Source organism: Pseudopipra pipra, chromosome 2, assembly GCF_036250125.1.
Source record: "Pseudopipra pipra isolate bDixPip1 chromosome 2, bDixPip1.hap1, whole genome shotgun sequence".
Taxonomy (NCBI): Eukaryota; Metazoa; Chordata; class Aves; order Passeriformes; family Pipridae; genus Pseudopipra; species Pseudopipra pipra.
In genome coordinates this window covers 30,342,340-30,358,338 of record NC_087550.1, presented here as the reverse complement: position 1 = coordinate 30,358,338, position 15,999 = coordinate 30,342,340, and the positions used below count along the sequence as shown (strand labels likewise).

Here is a 15,999-nt window from a genome sequence, read left to right as displayed (position 1 = left end):
TCTTGGGGAACTGAGAAGCAGGTATTTTATACCTTGTGAATGGTAAGTTCATGGAAGAAGATGAAAGCAAATATCACCTTGAATCTCAGTGTTTGATTGTTCTGTAGATCTATGAATTTTGAATTATTATATACTCAACTTTAAAGTGTACTTTGCATATGTCCATTCAGATTGGGTTTTGGTTTCAGTTTTCAGCAGTCTAAATGACAACAGACAACTTGGCACGAGTCATGTTTTCCAGCAAATGCCCAGGACACTATTTCTTTGAAAGCCACTATTTTGCACAATTTATTTATTAAAGTAAAAGATGGGAGAGGACAAATGACAGGGGTATTTCTGGAAAAAGATTTGTATGGGTTTTATTACTTGGCAGTTACACAACCCTGTCTTTTTATCAGTATTTCCATCTCTAACTGATAGTCTGCTAAATCTTCTGGTTTGAGTGAGTATGTGTTCATTCCTTCTCCATATGACATATATTTGTAACACTTCCCACCAGCAGACATTGGCTGCCTCCTGACTGTTTTCCTAACTTTTGCAGTTTACAAAAGGTGATAAATTTAATTCTACAAGAGTCTGTGCCTGATTTTTGAACACCATCCTTAAATTTCCTTTTATCTACAGACATTTCTCCTGGTCCTCTGCAGTGCTCTTCCCTGCATTTTTCTGGCTAGTATGTCAGAGTCAAGACATACTGTTATAGCTAACATTTAGTCTTAACATTCACTCTTTTTCAAAGCTTGATCTTCAGACAGAGAGCAAATAGGGCTGCCTGTGCTGTTGTGGTCTAATAAGCTCTCTTGTGCAGAACAGAGAACCTCTGCTATTAACATGGTTTCACAAAGGCACATTCAAGGTGGTTTGTGCTGCAGAGTTTTCTCTGCCGGGTTAGTCGTACACAACAGAAATCTTCACAGAGATCATGAATCTCCATAAAGAGTGTTACTGAACCCTTTCACTGCATAGCACTGGAAGGCATGCTGATAGCACTATGGCTGCAATTTTAACAGTTTTCCATGGACTGGTGCAAACACCCTACCTAGTTAGGCTGGTCAGGAAGTGCTCATAGTTTGAACTGAATATTTCTGTTTAATGATCTGCTGGAATTTAGCTAACTTTTTTCTCACTAGATTCAGCTTCTAGATAAGCTCCTACAACCAGAGGTTTGCAGCACTATTTCTGAGCAACATCTGTTACAAACATGACTCAGAGCAGCACAGATCTGAACTGGCAATGGGAAGGAGGAGCCACCTGGAACATTTGCGCTCCAGGTGACACTGAATGATGGAAGATGATCACCATTCTAGGGAGGCAAGGATGTCTCCCAACATCATTGTGTAATATTTGTACATATTCACAGTTAAAACAGAACATACTTCCATATCTAGAGCAGCGGCCCATCACATTTTGGGTTATATTCCCAACAAATTAATTATCTAACCTATAACAACTTTGTCAGCAAATTATGGCAGTATTCTGTGAACATGTTATGAGCAGTGTTTCTGTCTGCAGGTTTTCTTTTGTTCTTAAAATACCTATAAACTTGGCTTTTGGCTTAAAAGATCAGAGCACCCTACATCAGAGTGCTGTGAATTGATGATGCTCACAGAGAATATTACCCTATGTTGAATATAGTTTGTATCCCCAGCACTGCAGATTTCTGATGGTCTAGGGAAAACAGGGGACGAATCATTCAAAGATTTATAATATAAGCATTATCCAAATAAATACCCTTCCCCCACTTGCAGAGTCTCTGGCCAAATACTGTGCCTCTGTTCCAGCTCCTCCTTACCGCCTCTCCCTGTTTCCGGATGGGCCCTGGCCCCAAGCCTTTATCTCCTCCAGCCCCTGGGCTGTTTGCAGAGAGCAGTTATAAAGAGGCTGACTGAGCAGAGAGTGGAGGAGAATTACAAGGTGCAGGAAAACAGCAGCACCGGACCAGACTGGGTGTCTGCTTCACTCACCACGACCTGCTCTGCACCATGGGGAAGAACAAACTGCCCAGCAAACCAAACATCTTCCTCCTTCTTCTCTTCTTCCTTCCTGGAAATACCTCTCCCAGCGCAGAACCGTAAGCTGCACAGGCGGAGGGGGGAGGGAGGTCTTAGTGCTCCCCTTTTCCTTCAGTTTTCTTCCTTTCTGTTTGCCAGTTCTTCCATTCCTGCCCTGAATCCCACTAATAACCAAGCCCTGTGTGTCCTGCACAGCTCTGGCAGTGCTCCCCACTCCCACTCTGTAACCCCCTAGTTGTCCAGTCCTGGACCCCTCCCCACTGCCATCTCTGCCAGTGCCCCCCTTCGAGCCCTTCCCCCCTCCCTCCCCAATCTCTGTCAGCGCCCACAGTCCTGCTCTGCAGCTGCCTGATAGTCCAGACCTGGATCCTCACAACATCTTTGCCTAAGTATGTTTCTGCCTAAGAACCTCTCAGGGCCTGGGGGTTTTGGGTCTGATGACAGATTCCAGACACTTTCCCTTCCTAGAGTATCCTTGTTTTAATCACTGAGTTACTTCTCCACATTCTCCTGTTGCTTTCAAGCTGGTTTGTTCCCCTTTCTCCTGCCAGTTTGTTTCCCTTGGCAGCATCAGATGTACTCGTTCTCAAAGAGGATCTGTGACCTAGATTCGCTTCCTCCGGCAGAGTCTGGCGCCAGCACCATCCATTGGACATCCACGCCAGGGCTTAGCAGACCAACAGCACACACTCTGCTGATGGCCCCAAGGAGAGGGGCAGCCTGGGGTGGCACAGGCTGACTGGAGTCTGGCATGCCAACCCCAGCCTCCCCTAGCAAAGAGTGTTGCTCTCAAGTCTCTAATCTGGGTGGGAGCAGTCTCCCTCTTCAGACTCCAGCTGCTGTCACACACTGTTCCTCTTGCTGTGCTGACAGAAGTGCAGCTCTCACACACACAGGTCTTGTAATGCTTGCTGCAGAGATTTCATGCCCAGAAGCACTGCCATAGTGCTAACAGGTATGGCAGAAGGTGCAGCATTACTGCTGCCACCCACTGTGTGGTCAGAGGTGAAGTGATGACTGGCTCAGCCTCTAGGACCTTTAAATCATAGTGTACTATCAACTCCTCATTCATCTGCCCTGTTTGGATGCTTCCAGGATAGATCAGCCAGCCAAGTCTGCCTTGGGGTCAGGCAGAGGTCTCTGGTCTCCCTACAGAAATCTGATGTAACTAAGTAATTAAGTAATCTTAATTCATCCTTGCTCAACATCAGGGGGAAAGGGAATAAAACCATCCTGTTAAGACCTTTGGGCAACATAGAATCATAGAACCTGGCCTGGGTTGAAAGGGACCTTAGAGATCATCTGGTCCCTGACATGGACAGGGACACCTTTTGCTAGACCAGGTTGCTCAGAGCTCCATTCAACCTGGCCTTCAACACTTCAGGGATGGAACATCCACAGCTTCTCTGAGAAACGTGTGTCAGTGCCTCACCACCCTCGCAGTAAAGAATTTTTTCCTATTATCTAATCTAAACCTACTGTCTTTAAGTTTGAAGCCATTCTCCCTTGTCCTGTCACCATGTGCCCTTGTAAATAGTCTCTCTCCATCTTTCTTGTAGGTTGGTCTTTGTCCCGGATCTGAGCCCGATTTTGGGAGGGAAGAAGGAGGAAAGGATGAGGTGGGAGAGACAGGAGTGTTGTTGTGTTCCCCGGAAGGAAGATAGGAGCCCAGCAGGGAGGCAGTGGAGTCTGAGCTATGAATTGCTACTTAGTATAAGTGATTTTAAGTGCTGCAGAGTAGATCAGGTGCTGTGTACAACACAGACGGGAAGCCAAAATTAAACTGAAGACAAAAATTAAACTTCCAGCTAAGACTTGCTTACTGTGCCCTGTGCAAGTAGTGATATCACTTCTTTGGGCAGCAGCAGTTGCTATTTTAGATGTGGCTGGCTGCACGGGAGACACAAGGTTCAGACTACATATTAGAAAAAAACTCATTCACAGAGTGCAGCACTGGAACAGAGATGGTAGAAACTCCATCTATGGAGTCCTTTGCAACAGTGCTGTTCCAAGAAATAAGTTGGTCTCAAGACATCCAGAGGTCCTTTGCAAACAAAACTTTTGTTGTTCTGTAAGATATTGAGCAAGATATGTTTTCTTTTGCTTCTTTTTCTTCCATTGCTTTTCTTTCTCTGTGTCATTCTGGAAGAATGCAACAGAAGGTATTGTTCTCCTATTCTGTAAGCTGTTTTACAATGCAGTGTACATGCTTGGGAATACACTGCATATGGTCAGAAATGTAGGTCATAATGACACTTGAATTGGCAAGTATGGATTTGGGCTGATGGAGCTGATGAAATTCACTGCCTTCTTTGATTAGGTGCTTGTTCTAGTAAGTAGCTGAGGGTCAATACACAGACAGACATGATTCCACCTTAAGCTACAGTATTACCTTCTCTGTATAGACAAACTCATCATTTTTGCCTCAGCCACTCTCCCCAGGGTTTCCTATTCCTCCTTTGATGCATGCTTCTGTCAGAGCCACTGCCTCTCTTGTCAGAACAGCTTGTTGCATGCAGGGAAGATGCTGAGGTCTCTTTAGGCAGTTTTTTTTTTTTGTCTGGAATGTCTACACATGGATTTTGTGACCCAAGTTACTTAAAGCTCTCCTAGTACTTTAATTAATCTAGCTCTTTTCACCAACACATCCCAAAACACCTAAAGAGAGGTCTATAAACAGCATATTTTATATCTTTGTTTCAAAGGCAGGGAAACCAGTCTAAGGAGAAGTTCTGCAAGTTGGCCAAAATTTCAGAAGAACAGTGAACAGGAAGAGAAATGAGGCCAAATTCCCAACAAACTAGGTCACGCTGTCCCTTCGGTAGACTGGATGTTATTGTCAGATTGCCAGTGCCACTGACAGGGGACAGGGAAAATGAGATTAGGGGAAACAGGCATGAGGTGAAACTGTGGTGAGAAGGCTGTGGAAGAAGGGAAACACTGGAGAATGCAGAGAGTCACAAGTAGTAAGTCACTCCTTGGGTGGCTGGAGTTCCCTCCTGTCGTTGCTTCTGAAGCAGCACGGGCTGAGCAGAGTTGCTGCCAGGCTCCTCACCACACTTCATCCTATTGCCTGGTGGTGAAGGAAATTGAGGTACTGCCTGGGTTTCACTGCCTCCACAGTAGCTTTAGGATTTCCCAAAAAGCCCAGAGCCCAGGCAACAATGTAGCTCTGGATGGACAAAGCTGTATTTGTCCTCTACTCCTTTCTGAACACTTTCCTACAGTCCTTTTGTTACTCATTACTGAATGAGAATTTTCCAAGAGTGATCAACGGTGCTCAAGTCTGCGTGGTAATAGCCCACTTAGTGATGTTATTTTCCATTTATGAACAGTTCATTTGCCATTTTTGCTACTCAGTTCTACCATATAACAACACTTTTTCACAAATACATAAGTCAATTTTAGGTATTTTCTTACCCTGGACAATTATCAGAAAATTTTACTTCTCAGATCATTTAGAAGTGTACTGAAGAACAAGGATCCCAACACAAATTCCAGAGATTTTCATTGGTTCCTACCCTTTCTGTCCTATCTTTTAACCAATTAATCCGGGTCAGAATTAATAATTCTGATTTATTAGTAAAATGATCCCTTTTATTGAATGACAGATGAATTTAAGGGTCTTTTGTGAGGGACCTTTGTCAAAAGCTCTTTGAAGGCACAAGTACACTTGAGTTGCAATAAAACACTACACTCTGAAATACTTTGTGTGCTCATCTTAATAAGGTCCCAAACTGCTCACATCTTTGCTCAGCATGTGAAAGATTTGGAAACCTGGATAGGCAAAGACTGGAGCAGCCAGACAACTGGGTGGGGTTTTTCAACTGTTTTTAACTAGTGCCTTTGAGTCTCAATAGGAGATTGTAGGATATACAAAATTCAATTAACAGCCTGGAACCTTTCAAACCTTCCTTTCTCCCTGCTGTGAAGCCAAACAAAACATCCTTTGTAAAGCACTCTCTATTAGCATAGAAATTGTTCCTTCTACTGCAAGCATTTTCCGGCTTTTAGGCTAATTAGTTAGGCCGTTTAATATGTATAAACCCAAAATAAAATGAATGCTCATGTTATATGCACTGCAGTTCACAGGGATAGTAATGGATTAGACATGCTGATTTGTTAATTTCCTTTCACTTAATACTGTTCCATTAAAACTGTTTCACATTTCTGATCTTTCTTGCTTCCCTCTCTTCCTAGGCAGTATATGGTGCTACTGCCCTTTGTGATACACACGGATTCTCCTGAGAAAGTCTGTGTTCAGCTGACCCACCTGAATGAGTCTGTGACTCTGAGTGCCACACTTGAGCATCAAGGGGAGAACAGGAGCTTGATTGATGATGTGGTGTCAGAGAAAGATGTGTTCACCTGCATCCCTTTCTCTGTGAGTATATCATCCTTGTGGGATGATCTCTTGTGTTTATTGACGTGATGTAGTAGATCCAAACAGTCCAGAAATGAAAATCAGGCAACCAGCCTTCTAAGCTAAGACAAACAAAAAATTTAGTTCGATGTGGATATCTAACTGTGGTAGCCTTATGAGGAATAATTTTCCACCATTGTCAAATTCTGTGTCCCACATGATGTTTCTGTGCATGCAGGACTTAGAGAAGTCTTTTGGAACTTTGACAGACAGAATGTATCCCATTTTTGTTTGATCTATATAAGCCTCAGAGGAAAAGTATTGAGGTGGAATCAAAACTGTAGAAACTGGAGAATGGTTAAAGATAGTGAGATTCATGAGGTCATTTGTCTCCTTCTGGAGCTTATTCACAAATTTTTACTGCAGGACAGCGGTTGCTGAGTAATGTAAGCAACAGGTTTCACCCCCTAATTAATGAATTCGGGTTAATTTTTGTTTTGATAAATCACCAATACAATAGAGTAAGATCAGATTCAATATTTCTCAAAAAAAGTGCATAAATGAAGGAAGAGAATAATGTTTTTCTCTTGTTTCATGCATTGAGTCTTTTTTGTCCCTTTAGGGAACTTTCTGACCCAGCTAATGCTCCGTCCTTCAAAGGCTTAGGGCAATGGGGTGAATCTGTAAAACAGTTTTCCTCTTCATTTTCCTTAGCTACCAAAATCCAATAGCACATCAGTGGCATTTCTCACTGTGATGGTGAAGGGGGACACCCTGCAGTTCAAGAGCCGCAAGTCAGTGCTGGTCAAGAATTCTGAGAGCTTAGTCTTCATCCAGACAGACAAACCCATCTACAAGCCTGGACAAACAGGTACAGGGAGTTGGGTTGGTGTTGACTATGACAGCAGAAAATCTTAAGAACTTAATTCCCCAGAGGCACTATACTTTAAAAGTTTTGGGAAGTTAAAACTCTCAGTAAATCTTATATCTGTCAGCTGAGATCTAGGGCATGTGGTACCTTCATCATTCCTATTTTTCATCCTCCAGGCACAGCATCTTAGCCAGATGTAGACATAGCCTCAGATTCATTCTACTTAACTGGTGGCACAAAACTGGGATAACTTCAAAGCATAGTCTCCCTTGGCTGCACCTGAATCAACAAAGCAGGACAGCCACTCCCTAGGCACAATTCAATTCAGCCAAGACCTAATTATCCTTCTAAATTTATCTGCCCCTCACCATCTAAAAAAGAAAGAACCTGAAGTAATTGCTTCCATTACTGAAAGATCTCAGTTCAGAGACTGTTGATCCATGGAATGAATCTGAGTTATTAGTTATTGAAACACTGATATTTCCTGGTAATGGCTAAAAATTTAACAGTGGAATTTCCTTCTTTTCCGTTACACCCTTCAGTTATGTTTCGGATCGTCTCTCTGGACAAAGACTTCTACCCACTGAATGAGAAGGTAGAGTCTTAATTACTTGTTGTTAACCAGGAGTTTTGATTCCCAATTAATACCATTATTGTCATCATCCAGACCCACTGAAGACAGCCTTTAAAGCATATGATACTCTCTCACACCATCCTTCCCCCATTTCGTATTCTGTCCTGGGACACACTCCACCTGTCTCTATTGGCTGAAAAACATGTCCCCTTTTTCAAAAGCATACAGATGTTTAAAGCCAGATTTGCAAAAGCCTGTATGTGGCTAAGCATCTGGGCAGGGATCTCATTACTGAAAATGTGGGTAGGACAAGTTTCCATTGGAAGTGACAGATGTGCAGTTGTTTCTGGCAGTGGGTGCAACCACAAGCTTAGAGACAGAGAGCAGAATGACAAGAACTTTGTTCTAAGGAACTGGTCATGGGTGTAAGTCCACCCTTTTAGCTTATTTGACAATCAGTTCCTCATGCAGACAAGTTCTTTGAAAACTCTTACTTCATCACGTTTTCATACTGTGGTAAGATGAAAAGTCAGGGCCCTAAAATATTATAGAAAATATTCTCTTAACCATCAAGAACCAAGGAAAAAGAGCAAGTACAAAAAGGGAAGAACCCAAAGGACTTCTTAGAAGATTGTTCTTCTGTCCTTCTGTTCAAATCTGGAAATTACTTCCATCCACATGTAACTAAGATGTCTAATACTGATTTTTCTTTGCTCTTTCCTCACAGTTTCCATTTGTCTACATTCAGGTAAGTGGATAACCATGTTATTATTTCAGAATAATGTGCAGGCACAGAGGTACTTGTCTCCAGCAGTGTTTTCAGGCTGAGGTGCAAAGGAAAACATAGGACTTATGAACTTTTTCCTTTGGGTACAAGAAGGCTGAGTAGCTGGGCATCAAAAGAAGTTCCAACAATGGTTCTTTGATTGCAAAATGTGCTGTAGGAACAAAATAGTTAATCAATGCAAGCCATGCTGTGAACAGAATTACACTTGCCTAGAGGTCATATCAGAACGGCTTATTCCTCCTTCCAATCAGAACTAAGATTTTCTATTTGCCAAGTGTGGTTGAAATTGGAGAACTGTGTTAAATAAGCTAAGGACCAAAGGAAAGAGTGGCAGGAGTGAAGAAAGGTAACAGCCTAAAAGTCAGCACTGCTAAAGAAATAAATGTCCATCAATCCAGACCCTTAATGTCACTAATTTATCTTAGTCAAACACCAAGGCAGAAGTTAGAATGAGCCTACTATTTCTGGACTGTTATCATGACCTATTGCTTATGTCATTTAGAACTAAAAACAAAAAACAAAAACCTTTCTGAGGAAAAACACACTGGCTTTCAGGCCTTCCCTATAGATACATCATGGAAACAAGATCACAAGCTCAGCTGTAAACATTTCCTTGAGTTCCTTTTCCAAGGAAGCCCAGTGGTGTCATTCACATTAAGGGGTGAGCTTTTTATCCGGGTTGAAATGTGATAATGAAGAGGATTTGGTCAGAGCACTGGCTGCTCTGTCCTCCCAGAGTGCTTCTTGGGAAGACAGCCCCCGCTTCTGCCCCCTGACTGGTGACCTCCAGTTGGGAGATGCCATTCACATCCTGGTTTTCCCTGAACGCTGAGATAAAATCTCAGTGAAGTAAATGCACGTAGTCACATACCTTGAGTCACATACCTATCTAGAGTAAATGAACTTTTGGTGACAGACAAGGTACAAAGCAAAGAGCAGGCAGAAAATGAAAGACTGTAAACATTAACTATACTACTGAGCAGCCTGGAAAGGGGCATCAAAATACGTAGCTCCACTGTGCCAATTCAGTGACTTCTACAAGAAATTTGGGGCTGAGTGAATTAATTATTGATAGTTCATAATGAACATTACAAAACTGTAGTAGTGGTGAGACTTCAGCTCCGGCATTAGGAGCAGGGAGATACAAGAAAAGAGAGCTCCATATGTGGGGTACATTTCCCTCTGTTCATGTTCCCACTCCCCCAGCCCATCAGTAGCTTTGGACTCTTACACATGTACATTTCTCAGTCCCATAGATATATCAGGCATCTGATTCCTCATCAGATTGTGTACTGGTACTTCAACAGTCTTCATTCCAGGCAGGGAAAAAAACAACCCTTTTTGCAGGCTGTATAGCCAGTCAAGGAAGCTGAAACTTCCTTCCTAGGAGGGAACGTCTGGATCTTCCCTTCTCTGTGTTCCACTTCTGGTATCAATTTCTTTATCTTGCTACCTTGCCAGTCTGTCTTTCCTAGATTTCAGGCCCCATCATTCGTAAGCATGCAGGTAGAGCTGAGGAAGAGACAACACAGGACCATCAGGGTTAAAAAGCTTTCTTGCATGCTAGTTATGCAGAATTGACAGGTTAAGTGCTTACAGATCCTCACAGATTATTGAATAATTACAGACAGGCCTATCCCAGCAAGGACATATAAATTGGGCACTGCACTGCTCTGTCCCCAGGAGTCTCCTGTCTTGTGATGTTTTTACTCTCACCTGTAGGATCCCCAGAGGAACCGTGTGTACCAGTGGCAAGGGGTGGAACTAGAAACAGGCCTTATACAGCTCTCCTTCCCCCTCACATCAGACCCCATCCAGGGCTCCTACAAAATAGTTGTGCAGAAGAGCTTCTCATCCCCTGTGGAACATTTCTTCAGTGTGGAGGAATATGGTAAGGACAGGAGGTATGGGCTGCAAGTGGGGTTGACAGCAATGCCTTTTACTGTGACCTCTCAATTTGGAATTTCCTGGGAACAGCATGTGGAAAAGAGGGACTGAATATACAGGCAATGGGATTCATAGGGGCTGAGCCAGAAGGTACTGAGAATCAGAAGTGGCTGGCTTATTTGGTTCAAAGTCAGGCATGGTGAATAATTTGACCACAAACAAAGTTATAGGCTTCAACGTGCCATGGTGACAGATGGTCTGTTCCTTCTCCCACAAAGATCATTCTGAACACCCCACAAGATCAAAGAAGTATGTCCCTTTTCTAGCCTTACACTAGGCTAATTTTTCTTTTATTTGTTCTTGAGTCATTTCTGTGAATCTTTCCTATTGCTATTTCTCTTACAGTCTTTTGAGGAAATGTGCTCTGGGGTTGAAACATTGAGCCTTGCCTCCCATTTTAGAGACAAATTTGTGTCTAAAATGTATAACCCAAGGTTATTTTCCACTTCCTGGGTCTGGATGTGTACCCACCCTGCTGTTATTTCCTTGCAGTGTGAAAAACACCTCAGGTGCACCACCTGGAAGCAGGCCATTACATGCTTCAGTCCAGTCCTGAGCATGAGTAGTTGGAGGCTTAGGGTTGTAGGATGCAATATGGGAAGAGGGATGTAATTTAATACTCAGGAGCAAAATATGTCTTTTACTTGTACCCCTTTATATTGAGCTTTATTGCTGCCTCTTCCCCTTGAAAATATAGCCCTGAGAGTCTGTGGCTAGATTCATTAGAACTCCCTGGGCATGCAGGACAGTATCCCATGGTACATGTTAGTGAGCCTAAGAGCAACTTTGGACCTCCTGAACAGTAAGAATCAACCAAGAGAATCAATGATTCAAGACATTTCAATGTGTTAAATTACAAAGGTGGCGAATGTGCTGCTCCAAGTCCTAGTTGCAAATTATGAATTGTGAACACAACACACAGGACCAATGTGTCCTTCTCAATGGACATACAGAAGGGATCTACACAGCTTTCTGGTGCCAGTGGGATCACTTAAGCATGTGCTGTAAATAAGAGAAGGTAAGGACTACAAACTTCCTTAATTGCCTTTGAACCCAAACAATGGTGAAGGCTGAGAAAACCTAGGGAAGGGGTAGGAGATCCTTGCTAAAGAGCACGAAGAGGTTCCTATTAAGATGATCCTGGCTCTCTGTTTGGGTTACTGTATAGTACACAGCTGTCATTCACTCATCTCATATCAGACTTTCTGTCTCTCATTTAGTGCTGCCCAAGTTTGAGGTCCTGGTGAAGCTGCCCAGGATGATCACGATTAAGGACGACGAGCTTCCAGTATCTGTCTGTGGTCTGTGAGTTACAGAGCTCTAGTAAATCTCTCTTGCTTATCCTTCACTCCTCCTTTCTACCAAGGACCAAAAGAAGAACTGGTGAAGGCTTTTATACTTTTCCCAGGCATCCATTGCAAGCTTATTTCACTCTGTCAATCCTGAGATTGCTACTTGGTCTGAGCAGTCAAAGTGAAGGGTCTTCTCTGTGTTCCTTTAAAGATGATGTCAAACTGGTCCACAGCTCTCACTTCCCAGTTCATTGTATATTTTCTCTTTCTGTCCTTGCATTTCTTCAATTAGAGCTTCTCTGCCAATCCTGAACCCTCAAATACTCAGAGATATCAGATCAGACATAATTTACGCTGGTGATGCAAACCCAGTGTTCTCATTTTTAACTCATAAATTGCTCCTTCTGAGCTCCTGGTTGCCTTTCCATTTGTTCACTGAATCCTCAGCAGTTTATAATACAAGAATATTCCTGGCTGAAATAATTTTCTAAAGTCAATCTTTTTCTGCAGAGACCTCCCCCCTAGAACAGAATGGATGTTTCTTCCATGTATAATGGCAGAATCTTACTATGGAAATGATGGAAATATAATCACTAGAGTCATTAAAATATCAGATTAGTCAGCCTTTAAGAAGAAGTATTAGGAAATTGTCCACAGAGGTCTCTAAGGAGATGCATTTGAGTGTGACTGTGACTGATTGTCTCTTCATCTGATACATTAACACATTATGATTATAGGTACACCTATGGGAAACCTGTTCCTGGTTTAGTGAATGTCCAAGTGTGCCGTAAATTTTCCCATTCTGCTTCAAGTTGTTACGGAAAAGAGGCAGAATCTGTGTGTGAAGAATTCACTAGGCAGGTGAGTCCCAAATTAACATGTAGTATTTTTTCCTTATGGTTAATGGGCAATATTATCTTAAGTGAGACCAAATCTGTGACTGTTGGGAGATAGTAGAACATCAGAGATAGCACTCTGTCCAGGGAAAAGCAGAGAATCTCAGAGGAAGGCAGGCTTCAGAGAGGGGTCGTTAAACTGGAAACAGAATTGATGATGAAAACTCCACAACTGGAATCCTGACCCCACTGAGACTAGTGACAAATCTGCAGTTATCAGCCATGAGGTCCCTGCTATTGTTCCAAAAACTAAGAAAATAATCTGTGAAAGAGTTTTGTGACTGTGAGAGGGAGTGTCAGGGAGTGAGGAGCAAAGATGAGGATGAAACAAGAAAGCAGTATAGAGAACAAGGAACAAAGAAGATGAGGTAGTATTGTACATGGGTCAAATACAGGAGAAATGGCAACAAGGAAAGCAGTGAAGACAATGGAAGAAACAGGAAGAAAAACAGAACTAAGGTAGGAGGAAGTTAACAGGGAAATCAGTGTGTGCCTTAGAGAACTGTGTGTCAGGTACCTCACAGAACAGAGAAAACGTACAGATGAAACACTAGGAAACAGGCCAAACACAAATTCTGGTCTTGGAGACATAAGTCTGGGATTTCATGGACAGAATTTAGGCATGTTGGGTTTGGGGCCTCTATTTCAGTCCTTCATGGCACCAACTTTGTTCACAGAATTTCAATTTTCTCTCCAATGCCTTGCTTAGTCAGATGCTCGTGGGTGTGTTTCTGGTCTAGTGAGGACCAAGGTATTTCAACTCCAGCGCAGGGGATATGAGATGAGCATTGAGGTACAAGGCAAGATCACAGAAGATGGCACAGGTATGTATCACATGGATATGGCAAAGTGGTGGCAGGCCCTAACAGGAGGGCCTGGCAAAGACAAAAAAGATGGACCAACATGACTAAAAATTCATTAATAATCCCTCTTTACTGGGCTCTGTCTCAGGAATAGAAATGACTGGAACAGGCTCCTGTGGTATCACACCCATCATGAGCAAAATCAGCTTTGACCTGCTGGACTCTCAGTACAGACCAGGGATTCCACTCTTCGGGAGGGTAAGGAACTTCTGAGACCATGGACAACAAATGGCATAGCAAACACACAAGAGTGTAATCCCATTAGATGGAGGAGCAGTGAGTGCAGGTTACATGGCCCACCTTCCTCTGCCTTTGCACAGGCAGATGAATTATTGATAGTTGGGGCACTCTAAGAGGCACATGACCCTGACACTCCAGGCAGTCAGCCCAGTACAAAAGAGAAGGCCCATTGTTCTGACAGGGAGCAACAAGCATGGACTATTCCACAAGGGAATGTTATCCAGGTGCAAAGGGTGACCACAACACAGGCGTAGTGACCTCATCAACAAGAGCACAGTCCCAACTACTCAGCCAAACTGAGCAGAGCAGGAGTGGTGACAATAACAGGTTCCACCAACAGTCTAGTGACCACTTGACAATGTGAGATGATGAGTCAGGACTGAACCCAGTCAAGAAAGTCCACTTAACCAGATGGGAACAGCAGGAGAAAGAGCTATGTGTAGGTCTACCGGGACAAGGCACAAGCCAGAACATAGAGTTCCTGAACCAAGAGGTAGATGATAAGTAGTGGAGTCCCAAATGAGACTGGCCAGGGGTATTAAAACTACTGAGGAACTTAGGGTCCTGATAGATTATTTCCATGGGCCAATCAGCCTGTTTTACTGAGAATTTTCTCATTTGTTCCCTCAACTCAGGACTTGCCTCACACATTTCCACATTCTTTTCTTTTGTTCTTCTCTGTCAAGAAACATCCTTCCTGGAAAGAAGGAAAAAGACAAGTGGCTTTACTACTTGGGTATTATTTTCTGTTGCTAGTCTAAAACCTGAAGTTTGTTATTGCTTTGTTAGGTGAAGCTGGTCGATGGCACTGATGCTCCAATTGCCAATGAAACCATCACAGTTTCTGTGGATGGAGACAGATACAAAGGGAATTACACTACAGATGAGCAGGGACAATCCTCGTTTTCCATAGACACTACCGCCTTCACACAAGCCTCCTTGGAAATCCGAGTGAGTGGTACAGACAGGGGTAAGCCTCTGTCTTTCTCATCAACAGGGAAATATCTATCCATGGGTTGTCAGTCTTTCTGCCAGCTGGAAAACAAGGCAAGTTTCTTGGCAGGTCACCTCTCTTCTCTGTGTCTTCTGTGCATGTTCTCTACCGTCTTCTAAGAATGGGAAATACAGAACATATCCAGAGTTTTTCTGTGGACTTTTATGTCATTTGTTACCTGGCTTTTTAGCTATGAACTTTTTTTCCTCTTTCTCAGGCAGATCATAAACCTGAACTGAACTGTTATGACAGCAACTGGATCACACCGTCATATGAGCATGCCATGCGTAGAATAAGTCGGTTTTACTCCCCCAGTAAGAGCTTCCTCAAAATTGAGCCAAAGCATGAGACATTAAGTTGTGGCTCCCTTGCAGAGATCCAGGTGCACTATATCTTCACACGGGAGGCCATAGGGGAGCAGAAGAAAATTGTCATTTACTACCTGGTAAGAAGTATTTGTGGCTACTTTGATCTATGGCCACAGAAAGTACTGTGTCATCTCTATCTATGTTCCATGATGAGGAACTACTGCACTGCTATATAGCCATTAATGGTAGAGAGGGTTTGAAATGGAAAGTGTGACCTGCTGCAGTGCAATCTAAACACATTTCCTTAATATTTCTCATTTCTCTGTCTTCTGTGAGCAGATATAGGTAGGGTGTACATGTTTTACTCAGAACAGAAGAGAGACAGAATACTGATGAAGAGAGCACTGTCTTTGGCACAGCCACCCAAGACTCTCATTTCATGATAATCCACTCCCAGTTTCCCCCATTCCAAATTCCAGTTCACATATGGCCACTAGTTAGAAACCAGCACCCTACAATAAGAAGATAAAAGATGAGAAGGAAAAATATCTTCTACTCCATTTTGCCCGTTGGTAGTCATCTGACTGATGAAACTAAAGCAACACCTCTAACTACACTACCAGAAAAACCCAATAAACTTAGAGCTGAGGCTGAACATCAAGCAATCATGGAAAGTTCGGGATACCACAGTGGTCAGAATAGACTATAGCACGCTGGCATTGAGAACTATGAATTTGTTCAATTTGGAGGTCAGAGAAGAGAGACTAACTGAACTGTAACCAAAAGATGATATCCCAGTTTTGCTTGGAAGAACAGGAAGAATCAGGTGAAAATTCAAATAGGATTTATTTC

General features: G+C 42.9%; 1 protein-coding gene across 3 annotated transcripts in view; it reads left to right on the top strand.

Annotated features, from left to right (window-relative positions):
• The first annotated feature begins 1,864 nt into the window (after positions 1 to 1,864).
• Positions 1,865 to 15,999, top strand: part of LOC135409377 (alpha-2-macroglobulin-like) — a 37,224-nt gene continuing 23,089 nt past the window's right edge. For 2 of the 3 annotated variants that reach the window (XM_064644805.1, XM_064644803.1), the window contains exons 1-12: positions 1,867 to 2,071; positions 6,213 to 6,396; positions 7,090 to 7,246; positions 7,789 to 7,841; positions 8,548 to 8,568; positions 10,330 to 10,498; positions 11,775 to 11,859; positions 12,584 to 12,707; positions 13,452 to 13,566; positions 13,694 to 13,803; positions 14,635 to 14,796; positions 15,057 to 15,284. In XM_064644805.1, coding sequence (XP_064500875.1) covers positions 1,983 to 2,071; positions 6,213 to 6,396; positions 7,090 to 7,246; positions 7,789 to 7,841; positions 8,548 to 8,568; positions 10,330 to 10,498; positions 11,775 to 11,859; positions 12,584 to 12,707; positions 13,452 to 13,566; positions 13,694 to 13,803; positions 14,635 to 14,796; positions 15,057 to 15,284 — 1,497 coding nt within the window. In that variant the 5' untranslated portion in view covers positions 1,867 to 1,982. Of the gene's footprint in view, positions 2,072 to 6,212; positions 6,397 to 7,089; positions 7,247 to 7,788; positions 7,842 to 8,547; positions 8,569 to 10,329; positions 10,499 to 11,774; positions 11,860 to 12,583; positions 12,708 to 13,451; positions 13,567 to 13,693; positions 13,804 to 14,634; positions 14,797 to 15,056; positions 15,285 to 15,999 lie in introns of all 3 variants that reach the window. The other variant, XM_064644804.1, reaches the window with a different exon arrangement.